Below are 21,382 nucleotides of genomic sequence, written 5' to 3' on the forward strand. Positions count from 1 at the left end.
AAAAAAAAAAAAAAAAGGAAAAAGAAAAAAAGAGGGGGACACCAATCCTATCAGATTAGGGCCTTATCCTTATAACTTCATTTAACCTTAATTACCACCCTATCGGTTGTATCTCCAAATTCAATCACATTAGGGGTTAGGACTACAACATATGAATTTGGGGGAAACAAAATTTAGTTCACAACACATTCTAATGAAATAAGTTTTAAATAAAGAAAACATCAATAAACAAACTAATAAGTAAGAACAAATGTAAGAGTGTGTGCAAAATGAGAGAAATGTTAAGTAAAAATCTTTAAAGTGAATACAGAGTATGATGACCTTTCCTGGTACAAATTAAGTGCACAATAAATATTAGTTGAATAAATGAATGAGATGTTCAAAACAACTTCATAACTTCCCCAAGACACCAATTTTCAGGAACATTGAGTCAAACATTCTTTGGCCCTTTCAGGCTGCTACTCTACGGAGAAAAAAATGGTAAAAACACAGTCACTCTACATGTTATTCCCTACTCTTAAAAGAATATCTAAAGCCATTGGGGAATTTTAAGTGCTTCCTGAAATGAAATGTATTAGTATTATGACTATGTTTATGCCGATATGTTTATTCATCCTTTTTTCAATTGCATTTAGAGTTGGGAAGCACTGCCATTGGTTGTGTGTTGCTTTTTGTGTAAATAGGCATGTATGTGTACATATGGGTGTATAATATAATTTCACAACTTACGGAATATTTTTTGTTACTTTAGCCTTAAAATAGTTACCTAACTTTTAACAGGATTAGGTACCATTACATTTTTGGGCCAATCGAATATGATTCACTAGTAACAAAAATAAAGAACAGAGACACATCTCTAGCACTTCCAGATTAACAAAAAGAAATGCTCTAGAGAGTAGGCTATTAACAGAGAGTGTGGAAACAAGAGTTGGTACCATAAATTCATTGCAGCATATTCTATACAGATCATGAATAAGTCAGGTTAGGAAACTGTGCATCATAACATCCATATGTACATTGCCATATGTAAAAACTGATGTGTACAAACAATACCATAATGAGCAAGTGAAATGTGGTAAACAACTCAAAATCTTAACAGCATTTAGGGGTGAATGTGAAAAGGGAGTGAAGTGAGACTTGGTTGAGTTATATCTATACTTTCCCAAATTTGCCTAAAATGTATAGGCTTTATGGTAGGCTGTCACATACTTTAGCAACAATCATAATTTTGTGCTATTTGCACTCAAAGGTATTCCCCCAAAAATATTCATGTACTTAAAGTGGGATTTTTTTTTAGATGTTACTTTTGAGGGCAGCTCTCTGAATTTATTATTAATTATTGCCTAAACATGGGAAAAGAAAAAGGGCCTGCTCCTTTCTCCCCTAAAAACCTCCCAAATTAGAATATAATGCTCTTTGCCTAATTCCTATCTGTTATTCAACAAGATAGAAAAAGGAGGTTTAAAGAAACTTGAACCAACTGGGATTTTTGAGAAATTAGTTAAGTCGCTGAAAAATGAATTAATTCTTTTTTTTTTTTTTTTAAAAAAAAAAAAAAAAAAAAAAAAAAAAAAAAAAATTATAAAAAAAAAAAAAAAAAAAAAAAAAAAAAAAAAAAAAATTATTTTATTAAAAAAAAGAAAAAAAAAAATTAAAAAAAAAAAAAAAGAATAAAGGAAAGGAAGAAAGAGGAAGAGGAAGAGGAAGAGGGAGAGAGAACAGGGGTGTTGCTTTATTGCCCGGGCTAGAATGCAGTCTAAAACTGGGTATGCCTGTAATTGTGTTTAATAATAGAGACATTTAATTAATTTAATTAATTTAATTAATTCTTAATTAAGAATTAAAAGAAATCTAACGAAGTTTGCAAACAAAAATAATGAATAGAAATTCAAAATACTATTTAGAGAGCAAACAGATTTTATATACCTGTTTTACAAAATACTGGTTAAGAAAAATGGGAAGAAAATGACAGCATTTGCTGGCATTACACATCTCTCTAACCAATGTTCTTAAAGATGACCAGTGAACTCTTACTTGCCCATATCCTGCAGCCCCTACCTACTCACTTTATGTGCAGCATGAGATGCCACTGGCCTCCTTTTTTAAATTCTTACCTTCCCTGATTTTTGTGACATTTTTCTCTTTTAGATCTATCTGTCTAATTGCTACTTCTCCATTCCTTTTAAAATATGCTGTAAATGCCAGTAAATTCCAAGGTTGTGACTTCCCAATCTTTTCTTGTTCAGTGCAGGCTTTTACTGGTAATCTCATCCACTATATCACTCACCATATCCTCTTGACAGGGGATTTCGACCTAGTTCAATATCTACCGCTCAGTCCTCCCTTCCAATTTCCAGACCCAATTCTCAACTGCTTGCTCTACCAAATGATTGAAAGAGATCTTGATTCTTAATTTACACCTAAAGTTTAACATTTACTAAACTGAATGTATTAATATTTCTCTTACAATGTATGCTTCCATATGAGTTGCCCATATGGTATCATAATTATCTGTTTTGCTAACTCCATTAGTTTCCTAGGACTGCCATAACAAATTACCACAAACTGTGTGACTTAAAACAACAGGTATTTATTTTCTCACAGTTCTGGAGCCCAGAAGCCTGACTTCAAGGTTGGTCCTTCTGAAAGAGCTGAGGAAGAATTTATTCCATGCTCTCTCTCTCTCCCAGGTCACCAGCAATCCTTTGTGATAGTCTTAGAATCTATAAACAGTTATAGATGTGATATATTTGTGGGCCATGTAGGAAAGAGGTTCATGAAGAGAGGCTCATACTCATACTAAGGTTGTCTTAAGTGGAATCTACAAGTTACCCAGATCCACCGTGAACCTCATGGGCTATCACTTGGAGGTGAGATGAGAAGGACGGAAATGAGAATGAATGGAGCCTATGTGGGCCCATTAGACCCCATGTCAGACATTGGAAGGAAGATAAAGCGTGAGAGCTCTGAGGGAAATCTGTGAGGAAACTCAGGTCTTGATGAAGTATCCTAATGTCTACTCTACACTCCATGCTCATTTGTTTGTATATTTTCTCAAAAAGGAAGTTCATTGGCTGGGGATGGGGGCTCATGCCTATAATTCCAGGACTTTGGGAGTCCAAGGCAGGTGGATCACCTGAGGTCAGCAGTTTAAGACCAGCCTGACCAATATGGTGAAACCCTGTCTCTACTAAAAATACGAAGTTAGCTGGTGTGGTGGTACATACCTGTAGTTCATTGAAGCACAGCAGCTACATTATTTTTCTATTGCTGCATAACAAATTACCACAAACTTAAGTAATTTAATATAATAAATAAAAGTTGAAGATAAAACAAATAAATAAATAAATAATTAAAACCACCCAGTTATTAGCAAATGGGTCCCAATCAGAAGTCTGGGTATGCTCAGCGGGGTTCTCAGCTTTGGGTCTCACAAGGCTGAAATCAAGGTGTTGACCAGGCCAGACTAGGCTCTCATTGGGAGGTTCTGGTTAAGAATTTACTTCCAAGCTCATTCAGGTTATTGGCAAAGTCAGTTCCTTGCAGTTGTACCTTTGAAATCCCTGTTTTCTCGTGAACAGATAGCCAGGAATCACTCTCAGCCTCCTAGAGGCCTCATGCAATTCTAACCAAGTGACCCTCTTCTTCACGATCAGCCATGGAGGATTTCTCTCAAGTAAAATCTCCCTTGTGCCTCAAATCTCTGCCTTCATGCCTTCTTCTTCTTAAAGTAGCTGGAGAAACTCTACTTTAAAAGGCCTGGTATTAGATCAGGCCCACCTATGTAATCTCCTTATCTACTGTGCCATATAACATGGACTATTGATGGGATTAAAACCACCATATTTATTGTCCCTGGGATTATGCAGGCACATATACCAAGGATCAGGGAATCTTGGGGCCATCTTAGGCATCTGCCTGCACCCCCATCTGTAGCTTTACTTGTTCTAGTGATACAATGTAATGACAGAATCACCATCATCAAGATCCAATACGGTCAAGAGTGACCACTTGCTATTTGTGGATTCCAATTTTTATAATAACAAATCTGTGTTCAACCAGCACTATTTTCAGTAAACCTAATGTTTGAATTGTACTATTCAATTGCAAAAAGGGGCAGTTAATAATCTTGAATATATAAGTAAGGTGAAAAGACTTAATCCTTCACTGTATCTATCTCTTCGTGGGCCCATTGCTATTGCCATTTTTTTCTCATTTAGCCCACAAAACAAACCGCCTGAACCTCCTGTTATAAATGAGTATGCTGATGCTCAACTACACAACCTAGTGAAAAGAATGCGTCAAAGAACAGCCATCTACAAGAGAAAGTTGATAGAGGGAGATCTCTCCTCACCCGAAGCCAGCCCAAAACCTGGTAAGCATTGTTCTCCCCATGTACTGGGAAGAAGGAAGTGATGAGGGGACCTGTGTTTTGCAGATGTTTCAGTTTGGATCTCCCAAAAGCAGATCCTGTGAAATTGATTTATGTACAGTTTATTTTGAGAGTGATCCAGGAAGGTGAGAGTGGTGAGACAGAGAAGAAAGTCAAGACAGTACAGATGGGTAAATAAGAGGACCACTGGTCAGGGGTCTGTGGCTCACACCTATAATCCCAGCATTTTGGGAGTCCAAGACAGGAGGATAGCTTGAGCCTAGAAGTTTGAAACCAGCCTGGGCAACACAGTGAGACCCGACCTTTTAAATTTATTTAAAAACTTTAAAAAAAGAAAAAAAGTAAGAGGATCACTGCTGTGCCATTGGGGCTTTATACAGCTGAAAAACTGTGGATCATACTTGAGAATTATCTGAATGGAAGAGGAGGAAACTGACTGGTGCTGGGGCTTGATACTGTTACCTCCCCAGCACTTTAAGTAAACCTGCAGGAGAAAATCCTCCAAAAGATGCAGGAAATTCTGCCACAGGTGACCTCAAGGCTTAGTACATATGTGTAGGTCACAAACAGTATCTTCTATAGCAAATTTTATTGTAAATATTTAAAATACCCATATTATGCAAAGTACGTATTATAAAAATACAGGAATATTACCTGGGTATCCGACAGATCAAAGGACATCAACACACTAATCACATAAGGGGAGAGACTGTTATCAATCTCCCTAATAATTACAAAAATGTGTTTATGAAAAAATAATCAATATGATAACATGGAGCACAGCAGTAATATATACTATGATTACATCTGTGTAAAATATTTTTATATGTACAGAAAAATAATAGATCAAAGCTTGGTTGTTTAACATATAAATGCAAATCAAGTTGATAATTACAGGGGATTGAATTGAGCTTCCTTATAGTTCTATATAAGAGAATGTGGGTTTTCAAAATACACTGTGTATTGTGTAACAATTCCTTTTAAACAGAAGAAGCTAAAAGAAATCATAGTAATTATAGTCTGGTAAAGATATATTGAAAAGAATATTGTTTGTGATCTGTGTGATGGTAAAGAAGCAGCAAACAAAAACCTGTGAATTGATGTACATTTGCAGTGTTTCTGATCTCTGACTTCATTTATGCTCCAAAGTATGTAAAAATCAAGCTTGTATTTAAAATATTCTATTTGTAACACCTTTGTGACACTTTATTAGTGAGCTTTAAATCTGTTACATATTTCCAAATTCCAGTGTTTTCATTACCTGTATACTTCCATAAATGTTACTATTTTATTCTGTTATCATATACTTTAAGATATGCAATACTTTAAGATGATTTTTTTATACACACACATACACAGAGTGAAATAAATGTCATTACTTTAAATGTCATGAAGGTTTTGCTTCATCTGTCTGTATCAAAAAAGGAAGATTCATGAATGTTCTGACTTTAAGGAATTCAAGTTTTCATATGTATACTTTAAGTTCTGGGACACATGTGCAGAACATACAAGTTAGCTACATAGGTATACATGTGCCATGGTGGTTTGCTGCACTCATCAACCCATCATCTGTGTTAGGTATTTGTCCTAATGCTGTCCCTTCTCTTGTCTCCCACCCTGACAGGTTGCAGTGCGTGATGTTCCCCTCCCTGTGCTCATATGTTCTCATTGTTCAACTCCCACTTATGAGTGAGATCATGTGGTGTTTGATTAAGAAAGTTAAGTTTTTAACTAAGCTAACTCAACCTCTTTAAATGTTTCATCTTTTTTTTTTCCTATGAAGCAAAGCCTACAGCTGTACCACCAGTAAAAGAAAGTGATAAGCCAACAGAAGAACATTACTACAGGCTGTTATGTTTCAAAGTCAAGAAGATGCCTTTAACAGAGTACTTAAAGCAGCTTAAACTTCCAGAAAGTATAGATTCATACACAGGTATTATCAAAGGGTGAACTATCAGAGTGGGAGGGCTGATTATCACCAAGAAACCCTGTGACTCAAAGTCACAGATAGCTTCTATTTTCCTTACCTCATATTCTCGATCTAACTAGAAAGGAGAATTGAAATTATATAACATGAAAAGGATCATTCGCTCATCTTTAGTGAAGACAAGAAATACAATATTCCTGCCTATATTTAAAAAGCAGTCCAGATCCTGTCCTGTTCCTGATTACCTTTGAAATTAAGACCCCAAAGTACGTTACAATATGTACACTGACATTCACACACATTATAATGAAGTGTCAGTCTTCTTCCATGGTTTCACAATTGTCGATTATTCTAATTGAACAAAGCTTTCCCTGCGGCCTCCCATAGGCTGAGAAGGGCTATGCATGAAGGGACATGGGCTACGTTAATGGGCTGATCCTGTGCCCTCCCATTCAGTGCCATACCCCTTCTGGCAGAAGGCGGTCTTTCTGCCATCTGCTCTGGGCAATCAATCCTGCAACTTAACTGCTAATGAACTAAAGATCTGTGGCTGCAGTGATGCCTGTGCGAAGTCCTTCTGACTTTTCTTGAAATTCCTCTTTCCTGATCCAAATAACGCAGTTGCCTGTGGGGACAGACTCAGAGCAGCCACTTCTCCAGGAGACTGGAAGGAAACTGTCCACTTTTGGAAGAACTGATAAGATCATTTAACATCTCTTTTAAAGCCCGGGGCCTCATGCTCCAGAGACAGAATCGTGTTGAATGTTTAATAGATCCTCCTGTGGCAAATCACTCTCTAGAGGGTAGTGCCCCAAGCTCACCAAACTAAGCCAGAGAATTCTTTTTGTGTTTGCTCTATGACATTTGGATTGCCCCACTTGCTGTTTTTCCAGATCGACTCTATCTCTTGTGGCTCTTGCTTGTCACCCTTGCCTATAACTGGAACTGCTGGTTTATACCACTGCGCCTCGTCTTCCCATATCAAACTCCAGACAACATACACTACTGGCTTATTGTGGACATCATATGTGACATCATCTACCTTTATGATATACTATTAATCCAGCCCAGAATCCAGTTTATAAGAGGAGGAGACATAATAGTAAGTGGGGTTCGGGAAAGGTAGAAACTGAAAAATGAATAACATCTAATTGGGTTACAAAAAATAAATTAACAGCATTGTTTTATTTAATGTTTGACTGGCTATCTGCATGGATAACTGCAAGAAATCATGAGCAATAATAATAATAAAACAATGACAAAACAGCCATTGAGTGTTCACAATGTGCTGGAGAACATGCACCTCCCTGTGTCTTACCTTCCTCATCTTTAAAGTGAAAATAACAAAAACACCTTCATAATGTTAGATTAAATAAATTGAGGCCCGTGCAGTGCCTAGACTGTGTCTGGTGCATAGTGAATGAGTATTAAATGTCAGCTATTATTATTGTTTTAGTTAATTTATTTATAATATCTCACTTAATCCTTTCAATGACACTATGAAAAAGATGTTATTAGCCCCATTTACAAACGAGGGAACCCAGGTTTAGAGAGGGAGGTTATTTGCTTAAAGGACAAAGCTAGATTGTAGTGGAGCCAGGATTCTAACCCAGGCCTTGCCTCTATAATCACGCAGGTTCATTTTAGCAAGTCTTTCAGAATTTGCCAATATTTGAACATACAAAGAGAGTGCCAAATCTGAAATGTTGAAACTATACACGTATTTTACCTAATTTTTTTTTGAGACAGAGTTTCACTCTTGTTGCCCAGGCTAGAGTACAATGGCACAATCTTGGCTCTCTGCAACCTCTGCCTCTCAGGTTCAAGCAATTCTCCTACCTCAGGCTCCCAAGTAATTGGGATTACAGGCATGCACCACCATGTCTCACTAATTTTTTGTATTTTTAGTAGAGATGGGGTTTCACCATGTTGGCCAGGCTGGTCTCAAACATCTGACCTCAGGTGATCCACCCACCTCAGCCTCCCAAAGTGCTCGGATTACACACATGTAGCCACCACACTCTGCCAGAACTAAATGTTTTTTAAATGTATCAATTATCAGTACTAAAAGAAGAAACCATTTAACATATAGCATATATTCCTCTGGTAATCAAGCCTCAAACAGTCTGTGAAGTGGTTGTTTTCTATCACATTACAGTCTACTATTCACCTCAATATTTTTTAAAGTAAGATAGGTATTATTTCACTCCTTAGAACCTACTCAACCTTCTTAGCAGATAGCCGAGTGTTGAGAGAAAGTACTAGGCTGTAAGATTTTAGGACACAGACTATGCCTTGTTTATCACTTTTAGTTGGAACTGAGTGCAGTGCCTGCATGTAGTAGAGTAATTAAGCACAGGGTTTTAGGCCTGGACACTTTGGGAAAGCCTAACTTAAAAAGCAAAGCTTTCATGGCCCTTTTTTTTTTTTTNTTTTTTTTTTTTTTTTCAGATTCAGGGGATACACATATAGGTTTGTTACCTGGTTATCTTGGGTGATGCTGAGGTTTGACCCAGGTACTGGACACAGTACCCAATAATTAGTTTTTCAACCCTTTCCCACTTCCTCGTTGCCTTACTTTTCCCCCTAGTAATCCCCAGTTTCTATTGTTCTGATCTTTATGTCCATAAATACCCAATATCTCACTTATAAGTGAAAATATGCTGTATTTGTTTTTCTGTTCCTGCATTAATTTGCTTAGGATAAGGGCCTCCAGCTGCATCCATGTGCTTGCAAAGGACATGATCTCATTCCATGCCACATTTTCCTTATTCAGTCCACCACTGATAGGTACCTAGAATGATTTCATGTATTTGCAAATGTGAATAATGCTGCAATGGACATGCAGATACATGTGTCTTTTTGCTACAAAGATTTGTCTTCTTTTGGATATGTACCTAGTAATGGGATTGCTGGGTCAAATGGTAGTTCTGTTTTAAGGTTTTTGAGAAATCTCCAAGTTGTTTTCCACAGTGGCTGAACTAGTTCACACTCCCACCAACACTTTTAAGTGCTCCCTTTTCTCTGCAGCCTTTCCCAGCATCAGCTGTTATTTTGACATTTTAGTAATAGCCATTCTGACTTGTATGAGTTTTGATATGCATTTCTCTGGTGATTAGTGATGTGGAGGATTTTTTCACTTGTTTTGTGGCTATTGTATGGTCATGACCATTTTAATCAATGTAGATTCGCCACACTGTCCAATATGGTGACCACTAGGCAAATACGTCTATTCAAATTTAAAGTTGAATTAATTACAATTAAATAACATTAAAAATTTAGGTTTCTCAGCCACATTGTTCACATCTCCAGCACTCAACACCCATGTGTCTAGTGGACAGCACAGAAGATTTCCACCATTGCAAAATATACTATTATTCAATGTGGTGAGAGAATGAGAGAGCAACGAGCCATCCATATCTCCATCAATACAGCCAAGCCACAGAGAGGTAGCCACACCCCTCACAGATATGAGCAAATCACAAGTACATAGAACGCCTCCACTGGTGTTTTGTTTTTTAATGAATATGGCATGTATGGGTCTATCTTCTTTTTATTCTTTAATTTCCAAATTTATCACCTGCGATTTCTCATGATCAAACGCAGTGCCCTTCCTAAGAACTTAGCATTCTTACCCTTAGGAGAAATTCTCTTCTCCTGGATTTATTCTCAATGTTGAAGGAATTCTATTGTCAATCCAATCAATCTAAGAAACAGAAAAATATATTTTCACAAGCACAAACCCAAGTCTTATAACCACTACCCCAAACCCCTTCCCCAGCTAACTAGAAGGATGCTTCCTTTCCAACTGTGGCCAGTGTGCCATCCTCCCCACAAGGCTCAGCAAGGGCTGCACAGAGTATGTCCTGCAATGTCACAATGGGAAGAGCAGACTGAGTGCATATATGGCACCTTAGGTTCATGTAGAACTTTAGTGAAGACAGTTAGGTTGCTTAATCTTAATATTTTCTGTTGAATCTTCAGAAGATCTTAAATTATCAAAAAGCTGAAAGGAATAGTTTTGATATTTTTTCTTCCTTAAAAATTTTTATTTTCTGGAAAGTGTTTTCTCTATTGAACTCATTCCTATAAAGAAATACTAAAGGCAAAAGCCAAGGCTGTAGCAGAAGTCTCTTCAAAATATTCTTTGTGCGGACATTAGAGCATCAGTTAACTCACCAGCACCATCCCCAGAGCCAGAGCTCCCTGGCAGCTTGATGAATGATGATGATGGTGTACAAATAAGAAGTAAACAACAACAAAAAAAGGAACACTAATTTCAACCTCCATTAGACTCACAAGGGGGGAGAAAATCAATGTTTGATAAATGGAAAATGACAAAATCAGTAAAGGGAGACTTTTATTTTCAATTTTCTAAGAGGTCTTTGCACACAATGAAGTGTTAAAACCAAGAAAAATAACCAGCAAAAAACATACTCAATGGGCTCTATTTAAAATGCATTATCATAAGCTACAAATATAAAGCAGGAAATAATTGCTTTGTTTGTTCAAAAGAAATTTAATGGTTTCTTTAGCGTAAGTGGCTGCTGCCTTTGAAATTTGATTCCATTTTGTTAAGAAGACTATGCATATTGAGTTATCTATTTAGCTATCTATGCCACCATTGGTATACACTACTGAATCATTCATTCATTCATTCATTCATTCAAGAAACATTTATTAAATACCTACAGTTGCTAGGTAGATACATCTACTTACTTTATTTATTTATTAAATAAATGCACCATAACTGGAGGATGGAACTATTAACTGCCCAAGGAAAACAAACAAGTAACAGACAACAGATTGAGATACTAACAGCCACACTAGAAACCAGTAGGGCTTACAAGTTTTTCACAACACTTATTTATAAAATCTGTCTCCTGGAAGTAATGCTACAAAGAGAACAGAATTTTGAAACGAAGTCGAACAAAATGTCTCTTGTATGTAATTTCCTTTATAGATAGCAGAAATTGAGTTGGAAATGACAGTGAAGGTTATTTAGATAAGAGACATATCCACAACCCTTTGCTAAACCTACCAATCACAAAATTCACAGAAATCCTCAGTTTCATCTAGTTACAATGTCAGTTAGGTCTTCCTTTATGATCAAATGCTTTTGGTACTTAATCTTCTCAATTGCTCTTTATAAACCAATCTGAAGAAAATTAACCATTCTCTTCTTTGTGTTTCATACACTTTACTCATAATTCTATTATTTAATTTTATTAAATATCGATTAGGCTAATTATGAAGCAGTAGAAACAAACAGACCAGGGCCAAATTTCACTTCTGAAATTTGCTAATAGTGTTAACTTGAAGAAACTAAACTTACCCTTTCATTGAATACAATCTTTTTCATCCCCTAAAATGGGAATACTTGCACTGTTGCAGGACTTTTCCTTAGTTCAGCTAAAGATGGTGTCCTTGTCTGACCCATGGCAATAAAAATTTAGGCTCACAGACAGTTTGAAGGGTGAGTGAAGCAGGGTTTTACTGGGTGGAAAGGTTAAAAGCAGGGGTAGTGGGGTCGGGGGGCGGTTACAGGGATCCTCCACAAGGCTGGAGCCCTTGCTAGAGAGCTTCCCACACACTGTTCCAATTCCAGATTCCACACAGGAAGAGGAGGGGCCAGGCTCCTCCCTACTGCAAATGTCAGGAACTTTCCAAAGCTCCACCTCAATAGGCAGGCTGGTTGAAGTTTCTCCAGCAACCCACTCCCACCTGGCTATCTCAGTACCCACCTCATAAACCTATTATGAAGATTGAATAAGACACCTAGCTCAGGGTCGGGCATGAAGAAAATACACAGTTGATTGTTAAGGGAATTCAATGAATGGATGTCCACACACTTCACTTTTCCCTCTTATCTCCTATTTGTCTATGTATCTCTCTTTCTTACCCGAGGATAAGTTTCTTGAGAGTAGGGACCATATTCGATTCACTTCTTTATCCTAGGAATTCAGAGTACACTCAAGAAATGTTTGAAGGAGTGAATGAATGGTAATCTCAGTTCAAGGATTTTATTTCCTTGAATGATTATCTAATTGGCATTATAACTGTTTCAGGTAGCATTATTTTGAAACACTTCTTCCATCTGTCCTGTGAAAAATTATAAAGTTTCTATATATTGCTTATCAGAAGTGAATACTGGTCACGCTGTGCAGTGTGGCACAAGCTCACAAAGAGCTTCAGTGGAACCCCATGTTCAGCCTTGCAGGCAGAGTTCGCAGTGGTGGGTGGGATGGGGACAGCGGCGATCTCCTGAACATTTACACATTGCCAAATCTCCTGTGGACAAACCATCATGGAAGCCAGGACTGTCCCATGATGGGTTGAGCCTCTTGGAGATTCCAAAAATTCTATCCATCTTTTTCACCAATATGATTTGTGGACTCTGATGACCCAAACCTGACATCAGTTCTGGGACATCTAGAAGATACTAAGGACAACAATTACCTTTATCAGCAATTAAAGTAGTTGATATGTGAACTCTGCAGATTACATAACCTTCCTAAGCACCTGGATGTTTGAGACGCTAGATCACCATTACCCATGGGTCAGAATGGGAAAACAGAAGAAGAGATGTCTGGAGCCATAGAAGATTTAAATCACTACAAGATGAAGCAAGAAGAACCTATTAGTGGAAAAAAGTCAGAGGATGAAGGAATTGAAAAAGAAAATTTGGCAATATTAGAGAAAATTAGGAAGAGTCAAAGGCAAGACCATTTAAATGTGGTGTGGTGTTTGCGTCAGTGTACGCTTCAGGTAAACTTATGAAAGAGCTCAGGGACATATGCAGATCACAGAGTTATAAACTGGGTCTGTTGGAAGCATTTATTCTCAGTGGAACACATAAATGACAGTACATGACTGGCATGTTGAACTTTGGAAGTTTGACCCTGATAGTCCTTTTCATAGTGATCTTCAGATCTTAAAAGAAAAAGGAAGCATAGAATATATTTTGTTTAGCTTCTCTTTGAAGAAACTGTTGTGGTTGTCAACTGGGTTATCTTTCTAAAGAATGAAACTGGTATGTATTGACTGAAGTTGCTAATGGCTACATTTTTACTGATTCATATGGGGGAATGAATGAAGCACCAAGACCAAAAACAAAACACAAAAAAATAGGAAAGTAGAACTTCAGGGAGGGGATGATGTAGGAGGTAAATGGCTGAAATTCTTTTAGATTTGTGTTTCTGGACCATGGCTCTTGATACCAGAAAGAAGGGCTTTCCCTGGGTTAGGAGTATTTCTTAACAGGCCTGGGAAAAATGTGATTGTCTTGAGCTAACTGTCCTTATGAAAAGGACCTTAAACTGAATTACCAAGTTATTAGTATCAAGATTTGCAGACTTTGTAGAATAGCAGGATAACTTTCCATTTGATCTTCCATTTGTTCGAGTGGTGTTACCTGTTCTCTCAGGAGGGTATGTATTGGGTGAGGGAGCATGTATGGAATTTCTCACAAAACAGCACTGTAGCAGTGCCTACTCAATAGAATCAGTCATCAGGCAAATAAATGCCATATTAGACAGAGGCAAAGCCAGAGTGCAGTTTGGAGGAAATAAGAATCAATATAATCTAGCAAGAGCCCAACAATTCTATAATTCCATTGTACAAATATGTGAGAAAAATGATCCCTCTGAACATGCTGCCACCTGGCCATGCTTAGAGCATTGAGGCCACACCCCTATTCTGCATTCTAGTGTGGCCCTGGGTACCTCCCCTCTGGCTCAGTCACACAGCTGCCTGGCAGATGACTGGATGTGTTTAGCAGTGGTTGCCAGGATCATGCTGATGTGGCCCCAGCCCCACCTCCCTCCCTGCCCTGTGATTTTGGAAGAAATCTGACAGAGCAAATTGGCTGTGGCTGTGTGAGAATATCAGTACAGAAACAGCCCTGTTGTAGGTACAGGAGCAAAACAGGAGAAAGTTAAAAAATGGCAGTAACCCTGAGGCAACCACTTCTGGTGGTTGCCACTCACCTGAGGATACACCCAAAGACCATGCTTGTCCCCTACAACTGTCTGTTCATGATACCATGTTAGCTGGTGGTGTCTCTTTCCCAGTGCCAGTCTCACTAGCATGGCGGCACCTCACAACCATGATGCTGATGCTGGTCCCAATCTCATGGATGAAACCAAGACTTTCTCATTGACCAAGAGTCTGTGACAACTCTCCCAACAGCTCAATGATCGTGCCTCTGAGTCTACATCCTTTCAATGAGGAAGGCCCTGCATCATCTGCTTACCTGAAAGATCTGGAGAAACAGCAGAACCAAGAAATTCTGGATCAGCTGAAAAAAGAAAAGAAAGAAAGCAACCAAAAGCAGGGAGCCAAAAGGGAGCAGTTACAGGTTTAAATTCAGACCATAGGGATCCTCATGTCCAAGAAAGCAGTTATGGACAGCCCTGTATCGCTCTCAGCATGCTCTCAGGCAGTCTGAAGGAGAGTCAAAGGATCTGACCAGCCGCCTGTAGTATTCCTAGCAGCATGTGGGAAAGTTGGAGCCGGCTCTCTCTGCTGTCTCTACGCAGCAGAGGAAGGCAGACAGGTACAACAGAGTTAAACAAAGAGAGAGATGCTAGAGTTATACAAGAACAACAAAAGCAATGAGGATCTGAAGCAGCAAAACTCAGAACCAAATGAGAAGCTTCCAGACCTAGTGATGGAGAAGTCAGGCATCCACCTCAACTTGGAGGAGCTGCAAAAGAAGCTGGAGAGGGCCAAGCTCCTGCTTCAACAGCCCTCAAGCCAGTGTGAAGCCCCTGATGCTAACCAGCAGTTACAACAGGCCATAGAGGAGCAGGCACAGCTCGAAGTACACCTGGGGCAGGTTATGGAGTCACTGAAAGATCAGTATGCTGAAAATCTGAAAGGAGGGAGTGCCATGTGGTGGCAGAGGATGCAGCCAATGTCAGAGCAGGTGCACACATTTAAGGGAGGTGAGGGAACACAGCAGGAATCGGGTACAGGAGCTAGAGATGAACTTGGTTGAACTGAGGAGCCAGATGGGTGAACTCCTCCCCATGGATCCCCCAGCAGGGCCCTCTGAGGTGCAGCAGCAGCTTTAAGTGAAGGCTGAGCGCCTGTGGAAGGAGCTGCAGGGTCTGGAAGGACAGCTCCAAGCCCATGTACAAGAAAATGAGGGCTTGGGTCATCTGAACTGAGAGCAGGAAGAGAGGCTGCTGGAGCAGGAGCTGAAGCAGAAGGCCAAGCTCTGGGAGGAGCAGGTGGAGGTGTGCAGGCAAACCCTGGAGACCATGCAGAATGACCTCACCATCATCAGCCATGTGGTCTCCCAGAACAGAGAGCTCAAGGAGCAGCTGGCCGAGCTGCAGAGCAGCTTCATGAAGCTGAACAATAAGAACACGGAGATCACCAGAACACTGCAGTTGGAGCAGCAAGTCAAGAAGGAGCTGGGTGAGCTGAAGGAGGTGGTGGAGCTGAAGAGCCAAGAGGCTCAGAGTCTGAAGCAGTAGCAAGATCAGTACCTGGATCACCTGCAGCAGGTGACCCCTGAAAAGGAGGAGCTGCACAAGCAGTTACTGCTGTAGACCCAGCTTGTAGACCAGCTGCTGCAGGAGGAAGCTCAGGGCAAAGTGGTGCCCGAGATGGCCTGCCAAGAGTTGCAGGAGACCCAGGAGTGCCTGGAAGCTGCCACCCAGCAAAAGAAGCAGTTACCAGCCCAGCTGAGCCTCATGGCTCCCCATGAGGAAGGAGATGGACTAGACAGTGAGGAGGAGGAGGAAACGGCACCTCGGCTCATGCTGAGCATCCTGGAGGACCTGGAGAGTAGGGAGGCCATGGTGGCATTTTTTAACTCAGCTGTAGTCAGTGCGAGGAGAAGCAGGCACGGCCATGTGGGCAGCTGAAGGAGCAAAGGGTGCACTGCCAGTGCCTGGCTCACCTGGTGGCCTTGGCCTAGAAGGAGCCAGAAGCAGCAGCCCTAGCCCCAGGGACCGAAGGTGATTCTGTGTGTGGGAAGACCCACTGGGCCCTGTAGGGGCCATGGAGAAGCTGCAGAGCCACTTTATGGAGCTCATGCAAGAGAAGATGGACCTGAAGGAGTGGGCAGAGAAACTAGAATGTCACCGCATCCAGCTGTCTGGAGAGACAGATACCATCAGTGAGGGGGAGGCCAGGGCATGGCAGGGGGAGCTGCAGGGCAGTCAGAGGGGCCCCAGCATCTGTGCCCTGCGCTTCCGCAAGAAAGTACATCACTCTGTACCAGAGCCAGAGGCCAGTGCTGAAGTTGTGGCCCTGGAAGAAGTACATTCGCAGGCTGGCCCAGGACAATGAGGAGATGAAGGTGAAGCTGCTGGAGCTGCAGGAGCTGGGGTTGCGGCTTGTGGGCGACCGCAGCAAGTGGCATGGCAAATTCCTGGCAGCTGCCCAGAACGCTGCTTATGAGCCCGCTCCAGGAGTCCAAGCTCTGGGTGATCGTTGCCAGATGAGCCTTGCCCACAGAGTGGAGCCTGCACAAGTAGAGGCCCGGGAGGGTTCCACCTCGCGACAATCCCACTGCACAGCAGATTATGCAGCTGCTTCCTGAGATGCAGAACCCCCAAGAGTGCCCAGGCTTGGGCAGAAACCCCTGCATTCCATTTTTGGAAAAAGAGATGAAGATTACCATCATCCAAAAGCTGGCCACTGTCAGCAAAGCTTGGAGAAGTGGGGCCAGAGGCTGTGCCCCAACCAGTTCCACACCAGCCCTTCCCAGTCACCCCATTACCCTTAGAGCAGCAAGATAAGACCCCTGCGTAATGGGGGGAGACAAACAAGTGCCGACCCTTTGCCACCTTGGCCAGGGCTGAGTCCTTAATTTCTGGATGATTATTGCTGTTATTTAAGAGCCAGAGGCTCATAGAGTTTATTTATTTGGAGGAAGCCTGGTGGCCTCCCTAATGGCCTTACTCTCACTAAAGCAACTTTTCCCTCATGGGGGCTCCATTTTCTTACTCAGAGAGGCAGCTGAGGCAGGACAATGGACTGACTGTAGACCCGGCAAGGGAATGGGCTGCTGGGGGTGGCTCCCCTTCCCCAGTGTACATATCGTATCTGCATAATATTTTGTATATTCTGGGGGTAGGGCCACCCACTGTATCGTACATAGAGGAGGTTGGAGCTGGCACATGGGGAGGAGGTTCTAATGATTATTTGGGGCTGGGAAACTTATTTATTGATAGCATGGGACAGAGAAAGGAGGGAAGGATGGGGTCGTGAAGCCCTGGTGATGCAACTCCTGTTTATTTTGCTTTTTATTTTGGAATAAATGGATTTAGCCATAGGAGGGAAAAAAGAAGAGGTGAATACTACCTAAATACACTAACACCTGAGTAGATCTTCTTCAAAAACTATCTGTTGGAAAAGAATTTAGGTGCAATTAGCACATCCTTCCTAAAGTAAGCCTCCCCTGAAGAAATGTTGCTGGCATAATGATGAGGCTTAAAAAAGGGAGAGAGAATTAAGTGCGGTGACATTTCAAAAATAAGCACCTAATTGTTACCAGTAAGCATGCTGATCCTCATAAGGCTAATGAGGCCAAATTTATTTACTGCTCTAAACAAGATAGATTTAAGAATCTCTGTATGGCATTTCATTTAATGTAGCAAGTTTTAGTTGCATTTACATTTATTCAATCACAGTATCATAGACAACCTTGAAAGTAAACAGACAAATGTGCTAAGAACATTCTTCCTGGGTGTGGGGTGGAGGTGGCATTTTAACTTAACTGTCTAGCACTTGATATGAATCTGGCTGTCCCATATAAGCTTTGAAGGAAGTGACAGATTTTACTCTTGTGTTACATGATTTATAAGGCTATTTATTTGAATCTGTGTCTATGTCTACCTGTGGCTCAGTAAGCTATTTTGTTTCACAGTAAAAATCATTAAATGAGCATGTCATATATTTTCTAATATATTTCTGTAAAATTTATTATGTGTATATGGGTAAAAATTATAGCCAAAAAAGTCAGTAGTGTGGTGAGAAACTGGGGAGTTGACTAACCAATCTTGAACATTGCTTAAGCAGCAGTTTAAAACTTCCAGACACCTGAATGATAATTGTTAGAAGATGCTACTTCCATGTGCCCAAGTTATAATGCTTTGTTCAATTAATTAAGAGCACTTAGAAAATCCCTTATTACATGTAAGTGAAACGTATAAGTCCAATATTCACATTAATTCTTTTGTTTGCTTTTATTTTTTAAATTTATTCATTATACTTTAAGTTCTGGGGTACATGTGCAGATCGTGCAGGTTTGTTACATAGATATACACATGTCATGGTGGTGGTTTGCTGCATCCATCACCCAGTCATCTACATTAGGTATTTATCCTAATGCTATCACTCCCCAATCCCCCCATCCACTACTATTGCTCCCCAGGCCCCAGTATGTGATGTTCCCCTCCCTGTGTCCATGTGTTCCCATTGTTCAGCAGCCGCTTATGAGTGAGAACACGTGGTGTTTGGTTTTCTGTTCTTGAGTCAGTTTGCTGAGAATGATGGTTTCCAGTTTCATCCACGTCCCTGCAAAGGACATGAACTCATCCTTCTTTATGGCTACATAATATTAGGTCTGAAAACTCTAGTCATCTATCACTTATCACACATTTATTGAATACCTACTCTGTATTAGACACTGTGTTAGGAACTGAGGAAATAAAGGACAAAGAGATGGACCCTAATCTCTTACATACCTCAGAATGTTTAGGACAGACCAACAAAAGAAAAGTGATATTTTATGTTGTGAAAAGTCATGTCCAGGGTGCTATGAGGTTCAGAGAAAACCATCTGACAGAGAGGACCCTTAGTCCAAACCTTGATGAATGAGTTGGAGTTATCTGCACCTTTTACCTCTATAAGAGAAAAGGAAAAACATGTTCTGAGCTCTAGGACAGCATGGGTAAAGTCATCACTCTGATGCATTTGAGGGACTGTTAAACAGAGTGGGTTCTGTTCCGGGATGCTCCAGGAAGTGAGTGGGAAACAGAAAGTAGAGCTTGGTAAACTCTGAAAAGGCACTTGCATTTTTTTCTTAAAATCATGTGGAGTTGCAGGATTTGACATAAATGGAGATTTTAAGTGATCTGATTTATAGGGATCATCTGGCTGCCACTGTAGAATGGATCAAGGGGAACAATACTAGAGGCAGAGAGCAGTGACAGAAAGGAGAGAATGGACATGAGAAAATTTTAGGAAGAAGAATCAGAATTAGCATCTCCTTCCTAAAGTAAGCCTCCCCTGGTTGGATGAGGGCTGAGGGAGACTACACAGTGTGGGACCACTATGCAGTGTACATGAGGATGTTCATAGCATACTCAGAAGCAGGAGGAGGAGCACAGTTTGGCTCAAGGGAAATGAAGAATGATGATGAATTCAGGTTTGGTGCAGTGGATTTGTTAAGTGAAGAAAACAATGGGCAGTTGCTTACCCATCAACAGCTCAAGACAGTGATATGAGGTAGAAGTAGAGATTTGGTTAGCATCAACCCACATGGTAATCTCTGAAACTAAATGTGAGTCAGATTTCCAAGGAAGCAAGTATGAATAGAAAAGAGAAGAGAGCTAAATCCTGGGGAATGTTGGCTTTTAAATGACTAGCCCAAGAATCCAAGAAGAACATTGAAAAGTAGGAAGTAAAGAATTAAACTAAAAGTGGCATTACAGATTCTTTGAAAAGAAAAAGCTACAAGGAAAAAAAAATGTCCAAAAAAAATTTTTAACGCTTCAAAGGTTTTATTCATCTCTTCATTTCTTTACTCATTCACTTAATATTTATTGGGCGCTTAGTATATTTCAGGCACTAGCTAAATATAGTTGCTAAACAAAATCAAACCTGTCCTCAGATAGATTACCATTTAATGGAGTAGACTAATTTTAAATAAATGAACCAAGAAATATATGTGTCATTTTAAATTAGGATTAGTGCCATAACAGGGTGCTAAGTGCCATAAAGGATACTCTGGGTGTGATCACTAGGAAGTCGTTGGTGGCTTTGCACTGTTAGCCTTGCTGAAATGAGAAAAGCGGGAAGAAGCCAAACTGCCACCAAATCGCCGTGAGTTAAGTATAAATATGAGGGAAGGATATAGAGTATGGCAGGTAGGCAGCAACTCTCTTGAGAAGCTTGACTTTGGCAAACAATAGGGCAATAAGAAGAAGAAAACGAAAGCCAAACATTTTTTGTTTTAAAATGTGAAATATGGAGAGTATTTATTGGCTAAGATTGGAAGGAACCAGCAGAGAGGAATAGTTATAAATATAAATTTCAAGGCAGGAAAAAAATTGATGAACTTGGCTAAAATTAATTAAAATACAAATGTGTTTCAGGTGGATTCAAATGAGCTAAGGAAACACTACAGGAGTTCTACAAAATTTCAGGTAGGTGACTCATAAACAATTTCAAAATTGCTCAAGTAATTTATTATCATTTTGACTTTAAGTCCCATCTATAAATTTCTACAAATAAAGTTTATACATATGAAGTTTTATGAGACAAAGATAAGCCTGAAGTTTTTGCCTCTCAATAATTACTTGATATATTTCCTTGTATGTGCAAATGGGTAAAATGGGTAATTCAACATAAGATTAGGCAGACAAAAATAAGTTAGTGTCCACATTTAAATTTAATTTTCATATCAATAAATATGGGTTGTATACTTTGTCTTGTCTACAAAATTCTAGCCCCCAATTCATGTAGTATGATGTTTATAAGTTTTGCAAAATTATTTCTACTCCTGCGTCTTTCTTGTTCTCATATATTCAAACAAAAATTATTACTAGAAGAGAGCCAATTATTTGGATAACACGGAATCTTCCTTTCCTAAAACATATGTTTTATGTTTTCAAAGTACTTCCTTCTCTAACTCTGAGAAATAGTGAACTCTAGCCTTCCACTTCAAACACACTTCTTTAGTGGCCTCAAAGTTTGTTTAAAAATACAAATTCGGGCGCGGTGGCTCAAGCCTGTAATCCCAGCACTTTGGGAGGCCGAGGTGCGTGGATCACGAGGTCAAGAGATCGAGACCATCCTGGTCAACATGGTGAAACCCC

The 21,382-nt window shown here is 40.0% G+C and overlaps 1 protein-coding gene and 2 pseudogenes across 1 annotated transcript in view; all 3 read left to right on the plus strand.

The window, feature by feature from the left end:
- The window catches only part of CNGB3 (cyclic nucleotide gated channel subunit beta 3), a 158,980-nt gene that overhangs the window by 66,401 nt on the left and 71,197 nt on the right, over nucleotides 1-21,382 (plus strand). Inside the window, exons 4-7 of the mRNA XM_017521803.2 lie at nucleotides 4,221-4,375; nucleotides 6,177-6,326; nucleotides 7,214-7,422; nucleotides 20,660-20,710. Of these exons, the coding sequence (XP_017377292.1) occupies nucleotides 4,221-4,375; nucleotides 6,177-6,326; nucleotides 7,214-7,422; nucleotides 20,660-20,710 (565 nt within the window). The remainder of the gene's footprint in view (nucleotides 1-4,220; nucleotides 4,376-6,176; nucleotides 6,327-7,213; nucleotides 7,423-20,659; nucleotides 20,711-21,382) is intronic.
- LOC108299447 lies at nucleotides 9,715-14,003 on the plus strand (annotated as a pseudogene).
- LOC108299449 lies at nucleotides 14,115-17,077 on the plus strand (annotated as a pseudogene).

Source organism: Cebus imitator, unplaced genomic scaffold (assembly GCF_001604975.1).
Source record: "Cebus imitator isolate Cc_AM_T3 unplaced genomic scaffold, Cebus_imitator-1.0 Scaffold22, whole genome shotgun sequence".
In the NCBI taxonomy this organism is placed as follows: Eukaryota; Metazoa; Chordata; class Mammalia; order Primates; family Cebidae; genus Cebus; species Cebus imitator.